Below are 12,833 nucleotides of genomic sequence, written 5' to 3'. Positions count from 1 at the left end.
AAGAATTTTATCATTATGCTGCATGCAAAAGAAAGAATGAATGTGGATGAATAACTTTACTGAATGCAAATTGTACTCTAGTGTCAGAAGCTAATGAGATTGTTTAATTAATGAGTGCTCACATTTGCTAAGATATATTAATGATATTGATGATAGAGAAAGTGCAATTGATGATAGAGAAAGAGTTATGTCCATACAAAGTAGAGATGCAAGACGGAAATAGTGCCAGTGGTTTTGAGGCAGTATGGTGTGAGATAGAGGTGAATGGAATCAAATACTTGGTGGGATGTTGTTATAGACCAGGTAATGTGGATGGTGGTGATAGTGAAATGTATAGTCAAATTAGCCAAGCAAATAAGAAAAGGGTGATCATTATGGGTGATTTTAATTATGGCAATATAGACTGGAATGATGAGATTGCAACTGGAAGTAAAGAAAATGAGTTTCTTGAGATTTTGAGGGATAACTACCTCAGACCGTATGTAACAGAGGGCACACGAGGATTAAGGGTCTTGGATTTGGTCATCTCATCGGTGGATGTAATTATCAATGAGGTGTCAAATCATCCACCAATTGGTGAGAGTGACCATGAGGTGATTACCTGGGTGGTTGCCAGCAGTGCGAGGACCCCTGTGAGAAAAGGGTATATGTGGAACTACAAGGGGGGGGGGGTGATTATGAAAGAGCTCAGGAGACAGCTTGCGGGTGTAGCATGGAATGAGGAGTTAGCTGGAAAAGAGATCAATGCAGCTTGGAGGATTTTCAAAAACTGTCTAGCATATGCAATGTCTAAATGTATTCCAAGGGTGAGAAGGTTAAATAAGGGGTGTGAGATGGATGAATAAAGAGATCAAGCATGCAATACGGAGAAAAAGGGCATTGTAGAGGCAGCATAAGAGAAGTGGAAATAACCAATTCCATGAGGTCTACAAAGACCAGGCAAGGAGGATGAGTTGGTTGGTGAGAGTAGCTAAAGAGAGGTATGAACAGCAGTCAGCTAATGAAGCCAAAAAGAATCCTAAGGAGTTCTTTTGATATGTAGCCAGCAAAAGAAAGAATGATTATGGAAGGATGACATTGATTGGAGAAAATGGTATAAAGACAGCTGTTGCACAATGTGTGGTGGAGATACTTAATGATCAGTTCATAAAGATCTTTCAATCTTGTGAATGTGACTTCATGGAGAGATTGAGAGCAGTTGATGATGATGGGGAGGAGAGAGAGAGAGAGAGACTGACTGTAAGTGAGCAAGAGGTGTTTGGGGAGTTGAGTAAACTAGATGTAAATAAGGCTGTGGGACTTGATAATATATCGCCGCTTATCCTGAAGGATTTAGGGGTCAGGTGTCAAGGCTAGCTGGTGAAAAGACGTACTGTCAGATAGCTCCTGAAAGATTTGTGATTTTTGTTGATTTATTAAATATTTTGTTAGATTTAATTGTGTAATTTTAGCATATTGTTGTAGTTTTATTAGTGTAGTTAGTGTAATACAGTGTTTTATAACATAATATATGTTGGGAAGTCGCCGCTAGAGGGATTCGTAGTGTGTGGTGTTTGTGAAAGCTCCTGATAAGATAAGCGTTATTTTCAGTTATCATTGATAAATTTACTTTAATATTGCGTAGTTTTGTTTGCCTTGCGTATCTTAGTGCGTCTGTTTGTGTGTTTTTGGTTTTTATAATTTATAATTTGATAAAATATGTTACTAGTAAGTATGGCTCCAGTATGAAGGAAAATGGCGGCCAGTAATAATGATTTGCCATCTTCTTTCAAGAACGGTAATGTAAAGTAGATGATTCAGTGTACCATCTGCGAAATGTACACTTTGCGGAGTGCAGTCAAAGTGTGGTTAAATGATAATAAAGGAGTGAATGTGTGTAGCAAATATAGGGAGAATGAGGAATTGAAGTGTATTTCGGATCGCGAGTGTGATATTTTTGTCAAACTTCAGAATGAAGAAAATAGGGATATGACAAGAAACGGTGAGGTTGTACCAGAGAATTGTGAGAGTGTGAATGTAGAAAGTGTGAATGATAGTATTAATGGTTTTACAGAGAATAAAAAAGATGAGATAGATGCAATGAGTGAGGTCGCGTTGTTGAATGTTGCGATACAAAGGGCAAAACAGCAGCTAGAGCATATGAGCAAAAGTCAACTGAATGAACCAGCCAATAATAAAAAGTATGACAGGAAAAATAGGCATATGAGTGTGAACATGAAGAAAATGAAGGATAGAGTGCTGTATGGAGACTCGTTAGTACGAGGTGTATTAGTAGAGGATTTGACAAAATCGTACCAACCTGGTGCGACCATAAAGGATGTAACTGAGTCTATTAGAGAGCAAAAGGAAAGGGTGAAAGAAATGATTTTTGTGGCAGGTACGAATGATTTGAAAGGAGATAAAATGGAAATGATAGAAGATCTGAATGAATTGTTTGAGGTAGCAAAAGAAAAGAGTGAGAGAGTTAGTCTTTTGCCACGGTATGACAGTGAAATGTTTAAAAGGAGGGCCATAATTGCGAATGACTTTATGCATGGGTTATGTATGACGAGTGGTGTGGAATTTGTGGATGTGTGGAGTGAGTTTGATGGGCGAAAGGATCTATATAAGATGGATGGCTTGCATTTGAATGGTTATGGTGTAAGGAGACTTGAGAAAGTGTTGCTGAATGTAGTGGATGTGCAAATTCAGGGAAACTAGATTTATTAAGGGGGGGGGTAGATATACAGTCCTTAGGGAGGCAGTTGAATGTATGAATGAATATAATATGCCCAAGCGAATAAGGACAACAAATCAGAGTGGGATAGTTAATATAAGGCATCAAGGTAGGGTTGGGGCTAATGGGGGGGGTCTTAAATTCATGTACACTAATGCTAGGAGTATTAGGAACAAGAAGGAAGAATTTTTGGCTATGGTTGGCACTTCCAGACCACAGGTTACTGGTATTAGTGAATCATGGCTGACCGTAGATGATATAGCTAGTGGGATTGAATGTGATGGATATAGTGTGTTCAGGAATGACAGGGAGAATAAAATGAGGGGAGGAGTATTGTTGACGATAGCTGATGAGCTACAGCCAAGGAGAATAGAAGTTGAATTGCAGGATAGAGAAAAGAGCACATTTGAGGCCATTTGGTGTGAGATTGTGGCTAGCAGAACTAAATATACAATTGGGTGCTGCTATAGACCAGGTGATGGAAAAGATGGTGGTGACAGTATGCACAAGCAAATAGAAGAAATGAGTGGAAGGAGGGTAATTATTATGGGAGATTTCAACTATGGTCGCATTGATTGGAGTGAGAAGAGGACACACGGGAGAAAGGAATTGGATTTTATGCGGTTATTAAGGGATAACCATCTGCGACAGCATGTAATGGAAAATACTAGGGGTCAGAGAGTGCTTGACCTAGTAATTACATCTGAGGATTTGGCTGTAACAAATATGACCACATTGCCACCGATTGGTGAGAGTGATCATAGGGTCTTAACTTGGGAGGTGGCTAAAGGTGTGGAATTTTCAAATAAGACAGGGTACATGTGGAATTATCGGGCTGGAAAGTATGACAAACTTAGGAGTTTGATTGGTTCAGTGCCATGGCATATACAACTGCAAGGACTAGAAGTTGGCAGTGCATGGGAGAGGCAGTTAAGAAGTGTTTGCATGAAGCAATGGCTGACTGTATACCTAGAGTCCGAATAATAAATCAAGTAAGGGTTAAATGGATGAATAACACCATTAAGCTTGAGCTGCAAAAAAAGAAACAACTATGGAGGGAATTTAAGGAGAAAGGTGACCGGCAGGCACATGAACGGTATAAAGCGCAGGCCAGAAGGGTAATGAGTGTGGTAAGAAAAGCAAAAAAGGATTACGAAAGAACATTGGCCATGCAGGCTAAAAAGAATCCTAAACAGTTTTTTAGATATGTAGCAAGTAAAAGGAAAAATGTACATGCAGAATGATTTTAAAACATGCCGATTGTAGGGAGGTAACTGAATCAGTTGATATAGTTGAGTTACTGAGTGAGCACTTTGCAAGTATATATCAACCAGGTGGTGACATTGCAGAAACGAATAAACCAGTAGATTATACGGGAATTGTGGTGAATGAAGTAGAGGTGAGTAGTCTATTGCATGACCTCAATGTCAATACATCCATGGGATTGGATGGTATACCAGCTCGTGTCGTACGAGAAGCAGCTAAAGAATTGTCAGTACCCTTGACCATTTTGTTTAATTTGAGTCTCAGGTCTAGGTTAGTCCCGAGGGGGTGGAAAGAGGGGAAAATAGTTCCTCTGCATATAGGTGGTTCCAAGACTGCTGTTGTAAATTACCGACCGATTAGCATATTAGGAATCATTGGCAAGGTCTTAGAGAAATTAGTCAAGAAAAGAATACAGGATTGGATAGATGAAAATGGGATATTATATGGGGGGACAACATGGTTTTGTGAAGGGTAGATCATGCCTCAGTAACTTGCTCACGTTTTATAACAGAGTGACGGCTGAACTGGATAGGGGTAATGGGTTTACAGTGATACTACTGGACCTTGCCAAGGCCTTTGACAGGATACCACATGGAACCCTAATCAGTAAACTGGAGCAGATGGGGATAGATATAGGGTTGGTGAGATGGATAGGAAGGTGGTTGAAGGAGAGATACCAGAGAGTGGTTTATTCAGGAGTGGAGTCTAAACGATGGCTTGTGACTAGTGGTGTGCCGCAGGGCTCTGTTCTTGGACCAATGCTTTTCAATTTGTTCATCAATGATATAGGAAAGGATTTGAGAGGAAGTATTCACTTGTTTGCTGATGATGCAAAGTTGGGTAGAGCAATTGTGAGTGCACAGGATGTCAAAATTTTACAGGATGATTTGGATAGTTTGGAGGACTGGGCTAGGAAAAATGGATGTCAATTTAATGTGGCAAAGTGTAAGGTTATGCACTTTGGGGTGAAAAGAATAGCAGCAGTATATCACATTGGTGGAACCGTACTCCAGGAGATTGATGAGGCCAGGGATTTGGGAGTGTCAGTGGATATTGACATTTAGGGGGAACATTGCAAAAGTGACTAAATCAGCTCATCAAATCACTTTGCTTCTGAAAAATACTTTAACATGCAGAGACAAACAAGTTGTTGTTCCTCTGTATCGAGCCTTGATAAGACCCCATCTGGACTACTGTGCCCAGTTATGGGCACCTGGGTTTCTTCGTAATGGGGAGGAAGTGGAGAGGATCCAGAGACGAGTGACCAAGATGATAGCAGGACTGTGGAATGAACCTTATGAGAATAGGTTGAGGATTTGTGGGCTGCAGAAATTGGACGATAGGCGAAGGAGGTGTGATATGATTGAGACATTCAAATTACTGAAGGGTTTTTATAAGATTGATCCAGAAGATATTTTTGAAAATATGACTGGTGGCGGGAGGACTAGGGGCCATGCATAGAAGCTGGGCAAGAGCGTGGTTGACAAGGGTGTTAGAGCTAGGTTTTTTACTTGGAGAGTGGTGAATGAGTGGAATAAGCTTCCAGAGTCTGTTGTGGGTGCTACAACCGTGAATGAGTTCAAGGCAAGGAATGATAGATACTGTGTCAATGTCGAATAGTTGTTCTTGACATGATGTTAGGGCCTCTCTCAATGAGTCTGTCGACTCCTTGGAGTTGCCCGGAACAATAATAAAAGTGCCAGAGAGTTGACACCTGCCTCTGACATATTTTTTTAATACGAGTCTTTGTCAAGTTCCTAAGAAATGGATGGAGGGCAAGATTGTGCCACTTCATAAAGGAGGTGATTGAACTCAAGCATCAAACTATAGGCCTATCTGTGTGTCAGGTGTTGTGGTTAAGTTGTTGGAGAAGCTTGTGAGAACTATGATCCAGAGTTGGGTGGACAGCATGGATTTTCTAAAGGGAGGTCATGTTTTAGTAATCTACTTACTTATTACAATAAAGTGACTGCTTCCTTGGACAAAGGAGAAGGACACACAGTAATATACTTGGATTTTGCAAAAGCTTTTGATAGAGTACCTCATGATAAGTTGACAGTGAAACTAGAGCAGATGGGGTTGGATATTAGATTAGTGCATTGGATTGGAGACTGGCTATCTGATAGGTATCAACAAGTTGTGTATGGGGGTGCGATATCCACGAAAAGGAAAGTCACTAGTGGTGTGCCTCAGGGGGTCTGTTTTAGGGCCATTACTATTTAACTTGTATATTAATGATATTGGCGAAGATTTGGATGGAGATATTCAGTTGTTTGCAAATGATGCAAAGTTGGGAAGAACCATAAAGAGTAGTGAAGATGTTGTGGCCTTGCAAGAAGACTTGAATAAATTGAGTGATTGGGCACGGAAATGGGGATGTGAGTTCAATGTTGCAAAATGTAAGGTTTTAAAATTTGGAAAACAAAGATGGGATGCAGAATTTAGGCTTAGTGAGAATATATTGTTAGAGGTAGAGGAAATAAGAGATCTGTGGGTGATAGTGGATAAGGATCTAAAATTTAGGTGACACATCGCCAAAATTGTGAAGACAACACAAAGGCTTCTGGGAATGATGCGGAGGACACTGACATGTAGAAGTATAGAGATTCTTGTTCCATTGTATAAGGCTTTGGCCACACATGGACTATTGTGCCCAGATTTGGTCACCGGGTTTTCAGAAGGATGAAGAGATGTTGGAAAGGGTCCAAAGGTGACTGATTAAGGTAGTTTCTGACCTCTGGAATGTTGAGTATGAGGAAAGATTGAGATGTAATTTGCAGAGTTTGGTGGAGAGGAGGAAGTGGGGAGATATGATAGAGACCTACAAGTTGGTAAGGGGTTGTTATAAGATCAATGGTGGAGAAGTTCTACAGAGAATAGTCGGAGATCAGGGGAGAACTAGAGGTCATCCCTGGAAACTCTATAAAGAGGGTGTGAGCAGGGTAGTGAGAGAGAGGTTCTTTTCGTGCAGAGTTGTGAATGATTCGAATGCCTTGCCTGAGAGTGTGGTGTCTGCAAGGAGTTTGAGTGTGTTTAAGGCTCAGTATGATGAGATGTGTGTGTGATAAAAGGACCTCCCAGATGAGTCTTTGACTCCATGAGGTCTTGGGGTAATAATAATATCAACCAGACGTATATGTATGTAATAACATGGTGCACAGGCTACTACCACATTGGATGAATAGTTAGAGTTCAGGAAAAATCAGTATCTGTGGTGTTGGTAGTGAAGATTTTACAGAAGTTGTTAAGAACCCACATAAGAAATGGGTAGACAAACAAGCTATACTCTGCGAGAAAAGCATGGGTTTAATAAAGGAAGGTCATGTTTTAGCAATTTGCTCATATTTTATAACAATGTTACAGCGGAGTTGGATCAAAGAAATCGATACACTCTGATAATGTTAGATTTTGCTAAGGCATTTGATAGGATGCCACACGAAAGGCTATTTGTATTAACTGAAGAATATGGAATTGGAATATAAACTCTTGACTTGGATCAATGGATGGTTGACAGACATATATCAAAAAGTGGTATATGGTACATGTGAATTTGCAAGATTTAAGGTGACCAGCGGTGTACTTCACTCCTTGGAGGCCATTATTGTTCAGTCTATACATTAATGACATTAGGAAGGGTCTAACAGAAGATTCAATTGTTTGCCAATGATGTGAAGATAGGCAGAGCAATTGGGGATGCTACTGTGATCAAGCACTTACAAAATGATTTGAATAGACTGGAAATTTGGGCAAATGAAAATGACTGTCAGTTTAATGTTAATAAGCGTAAAGTTATTCACTTTGGTGATGAGATTTCCAGCAGCATATGATATTAGTGGGGTTATGCTACAAAAAACTGAGGAAGCAAGGGGATCTTGTTGTATCGGTGGATAGGAATTTGAAGTTCAATGGTAACAGAGCAAAAGTTGCAAATGCAACTCAGAGGATAATTGCGATGTTGAAGTGAACTTTGACATGTAAGGATAAGGAAGTCATATTGCCTCTTTATAAGGCTTTGATATGGCTGTATCTGGATTATTTTGCAATCTCTCACAATCTGTCCCCATGGATGTTTTATAATCTGATGAAATTTTTTGTTGTATGGAAGGTGGGGAGAGAATATGGAGGCATCCATGGAAGTTAAGTTTGTTTGCAAGTGAAGAAAGGGGTAAGAGCTAGGTTTTTCTCTTCACTTTGAATAGTGGAATAGTTTGTCTTTGTAATGAGTGCATCTAGTATGAATGAATTTACGGGAAGGTATGACAGCTGGTTCGGGTGATCTATGGCCTCCCTCAATGAGTCCTTGACTTCCTGGAGGTCTCAGGTAATAATAATAATAATAATGTTACATTGATTTTTGTTACTGGAATTGGCTCTTCACATTATACATATTCATCTTTGTTTTCTTAAAGTTAAAGATATTGTTTAGAAAATTTACTTTTCATTAAATAAAAAACTTTAATTTGTTTGGGCTGTTGCTGTTCACCAGCTCAGAAAATCTCTTTGCCAGGTGGGTAATGGAATGTATTTATTGAACCCTGCCTATATTATTTTAAAAAAGGTAGCTGGTGTTCTTGTGTTATGCAGCTACTAGTTAATGAATTTTGTACATAATATTGTGCATATGCAGATCGTCCTCTTGTAAGCAGGTTGAGGACTCTTTAAAACTAGTTGAGTGTCATGTGACACCATATAGTACCAACAGTATAGTGTAATACTGAAGGATTTGCTATTGTATTAATCCTGGGCCAGACTGGTCTGGGATTAATATCTCTCAAGCTTTGAATTTTTGTTCATACTGTTTGATAGAATGCATGCTAGGAATGACTTTCAGTTGTTTAGGAATGACTTTTCATATGCAACCTGTATTCTGTTTCTAGAGAAAGGATAATATAGTTCTAGATTAACTAATTATAAAAACAGGACTTAGATTTCTCACATCTCCAGTGCCTGGACAAGGTATTATAATCTCAGGCCCATATATCACATATAGAAACCAGCATGAAGAATACTAGTTAAATGCTGAAGGCTACCATTTGACCAGTTTTAAATAACAGGACTCCATGGAATTAAATTCTGGCCAATAGCTAATGATGTAATTCTTCATATATGCATTCTTTATATATTTATTCTTCACCAAAGTTCAGGCTAGAATCGATAGTTTGCCAAAATACTGCTGGCTTATTGTAGTGTGTGTGCGCACGCCCCTGACAATGACGATGAGCTTGATATGAGGGCTGGAACATTAAGTATTTTAAAGTTGTTACTTCATCAGGATAGTTATCTCCATAATTTTCTATAATCAAATATAGATTTTGTTATATTCTCATGATTTCTTAACTGTATGTCTTAAAGTAAAAAAATCTGCTCCTGACGACTTCCACTTGCCCTGAATTCAGTTTGTTCTTCTTCAAATTTATTTTTGACAGTTTTTCTTGGCTTCTTCTTAAGCATCCTTGTACAAACTTACTTTGAACACTTAGTATGCAAATTCCTCTATAATTTTCATATTCAGTTTTATTTCCCTTATGAGAGCCATTCTTCTGGAATAAACGTGCTGTCTTTCAGCGCTGGCAAGTTATATCAGGATTATCCTGATAAACCCTGTATGGCACATTTGCCTTCTTCTGCTTGATACTATATAAAGAAAAGTCCAGAGCATGATCTGTCTGTTCTGACTTGCATTACCAATGATTAGGGCATAATTTTTGTGTTTTTGAAATCCATTCTGTCCAAAGTAGGCTAAGTTGCAGGTATAAGGAACTTTATACTCTCCAGGATGAGATGTGCAGGAGGATGAAACTGAACCTTAGGAGAACAGATGAAGGGTGTTAATTGGATGTATGGTTTGAAAGTGGCAAGATTATATGTGCAGAAAACTTTAACTATCTTTTCTGATTATCCTAAATATAAGGAACAGAAGTAGTTTCACTGAGGTCTATGATCTGTTTCTTCTTTTTATACATTTTACATATTACATTTTATACATTTATTAAGACTTTTTATATATACTAGATTATAGATTAGGATCCTACCAAATTTCAAAAGAAAAAAAAAGTATATGAATTATTATTAATATTTTTTTAAAGTCTAAAATCTTGGCCTAAAGAAATCTTGGCCTAAAGAAATTACAAAAAAAAGTATCATGTCAAACCCTTTCAGGTGCAAACCCAGTAACCTCCATTTTGTACACTTAGCAAACATTGAATATGTCATTGTCATTTGCTATCATTCATTGTCATATTACTGCTATTGATATTGATAATGGTATTCACCTGATGTAAAGCAGCAGATAAAAAGCACAGTGAAAATCCTAATCACAACTGGAATTAACACATGCTGTTAAGTCTTACTCCAACAAAAATAGAGGGGAAAATATGATTTCATAAGACCTTAAATTTTGTGGAAATTGGCATGAAAGCAATAATATGTATTATGTTCTGTGCACTTCACTAAATACAAATTCTCTTGCTTTTATATTAAATAATTTAAAAAAAAAACTAATTTTAACAGTTCTAAAAATAATTAAATTACTACATATTGATTTATATATTAAACTAGTGCTATTCATTACATTTTTAGTTTGCAGCATCACTGATGCCTGTTGAAGTGAAACCAGGTGTTGCTATGGTCACGGTTACAGGTGACATTACAGTTAAGGATAACAAATACCATCTCAAGGTTTGGAATTTGATTTTTATGAGATCGATTTATCATTTTGTTTTAAATAAATAAAAAAATGTAATTTATCTATAATATGAGGTAAACTATATTTCCTAAGAAAAACTGAGGGGAGTTATTTGCATAGCAATCACACTATATTTTTGAGAAAATATGAAATTCTGTCATTCAGGACGTAGTTCCTTTGAGCTCTTTCAGAATCAAGATACAGTAAAAGCTTTTATATTTTTTATTGTGATATCAGAGAAAACTGGGTAATGGTTGATTTTCATTGCTTGGCACATCAGTTTATTTATTAAGAACAAAATAAACAAAAAAACTTTATATTTCAGAACAGATTTTTTCTTTTTTTTTTCTTTTTTTAACTTTATGAAAATATATGACATTTTTTCCAGTTTGATAATGCAATTAAAAATTGGACCTAATAATGTAGATATTTAACAGATATTTCCAAAGTATCTACTTATCCATTGAAAGGGCCTGCTAGTTCCACTCTCTGTAAAACATATATGTTTGTAAACCTCATCCTATATACACCAATATCATATTTCCCCATGGCACCTGTAAGGAGTGTAAAAAAGTTTCTCAAGTATCATTTCTCACTTTCCAGCAGTTCATTTACTAGATATCCACTGTATACTAATTGAAAAGATGGTCTAGTAGTTTGGAATTGGACATTGAATTTTATGCTGTAACTGAAACCAAAAGGATTATAATACAACATAATCAAGTGTTATGCTATCTAGAGCAACATGTAATTAAACATAATTCCTACTGTTTTCATCAGATAACCAAAGTGAACACTAAAAAGTCAGCTGCTGGATAACCTGAATGCAGTTAACATGAAACATAAATAACAGATGAGAGATTAAGCTAGCAGAGATTATAGAAATATCATGATAACATAATTGGTAACTGGAACAAGAAAGGCTGAAATACATGAAAGATCCGTTTTAAATAAATACAAAAAATTTCATAGCAAATAATGGGAATTGGAGAATGGAGTGACTATAGTATATAGTATTTAACATGAAATGTGAAGCTAAACTCCAGTAAATCATTTGAAAGGACAACTGACACAAAGAAAAAGAAAGCATGCACAAACAATCATAGAGATGCAATAGTATTCTTGTGTAATAACACCATTCATTATTACAACATTTAAACATAGAACAGTTTTTGGCACATGGATTGTAGACATCACTTTGTTTTGCCTAATTTTGCCATTGAAATGATTAATTTATGTACTCTAGGCATAATTTTGTTTTCTTATTTTGCTACAACAAAGGTCTTATTGAAACCAAAATTGAAACGATCAGTTTTTATGGAGATTCTGAATATCATATTAATTGATTTCATTTCATTTTTCCAGTGCTTAATTATAGTAGTCTAAATCATTTTACCAATAAAAATGATCCACACAAAACTAAAATTGTGTCATAAGCATCTTCTTAAATATAACCAACTTCATAAATTTTATTATATTCCATCCGTCCAGAACAGAGTTATTGCAATATATTATTTTATCATGCTTGACTTTTGACTTGACTTGAGCTTCTACTTTACAAATGGTCCATTGAAACAAAAATGAGATGCATTTTTTAGATTAGATTGATAAATTTTTAAAGTTATGAGAAAACGATAAATTTTTGCAAGAAATTCAAAGTACTAAATTTCAGTCAACTTCCATCTAATCAGAATCCTGCAAGAACTTGCATATGGATGAACAGACAAGAAGTGAATATTAATTAGGGGACTTATGCATTTTACTGACCACTTGGGAACTGCTTATTCTGGGACCTACATAGTAAAGCAGAACATGACTTTTCTAGTCTTCTGGAAAATTTCAATTTTGCAACAAGCTACAGCTGATCTGCTTTTCATTCTATCTTCTATCTTTCATTTGGAATAGCCTTCCTCACACTGCAAGGACTGTAACCCTTAAACTGTTCAAAAAACACACCACCTGGTTCATCTTTCTCCTTAACCAATTGCACACATATTGCATTGTTGTATTATAACAATGAAAATGTTGATTAATAAGTTTTGCAGTCTGTAATGAAAAATGTGTGGTGCTGGCATCAAAAAAAATAATGGTAATAGAATCCCAATTTTCTGCATAAGAAACAAACAAACAAAACACACACACACACACACACACACACACATATAT

General features: G+C 36.9%; 1 protein-coding gene across 2 annotated transcripts in view; it reads left to right on the top strand.

Annotated features, from left to right (window-relative positions):
• The window catches only part of IntS9 (integrator complex subunit 9), a 405,017-nt gene that overhangs the window by 317,565 nt on the left and 74,619 nt on the right, over positions 1-12,833 (top strand). For both annotated transcript variants that reach the window (XM_090391326.1, XM_090391327.1), the window contains exon 16: positions 10,562-10,660. In XM_090391326.1, the coding sequence (XP_090247452.1) occupies positions 10,562-10,660 (99 nt within the window). The remainder of the gene's footprint in view (positions 1-10,561; positions 10,661-12,833) is intronic.

Source organism: Typopeltis vanoorti, chromosome 4, assembly GCF_054136105.1.
Source record: "Typopeltis vanoorti isolate ZY-2024b chromosome 4, IOZ_Tvanoo_1.0, whole genome shotgun sequence".
NCBI lineage: Eukaryota > Metazoa > Arthropoda > Arachnida > Uropygi > Thelyphonidae > Typopeltis > Typopeltis vanoorti.
The sequence above is the reverse complement of the archived record's forward strand: the minus strand, read 5'-3'. Positions and strand labels throughout refer to the sequence as shown.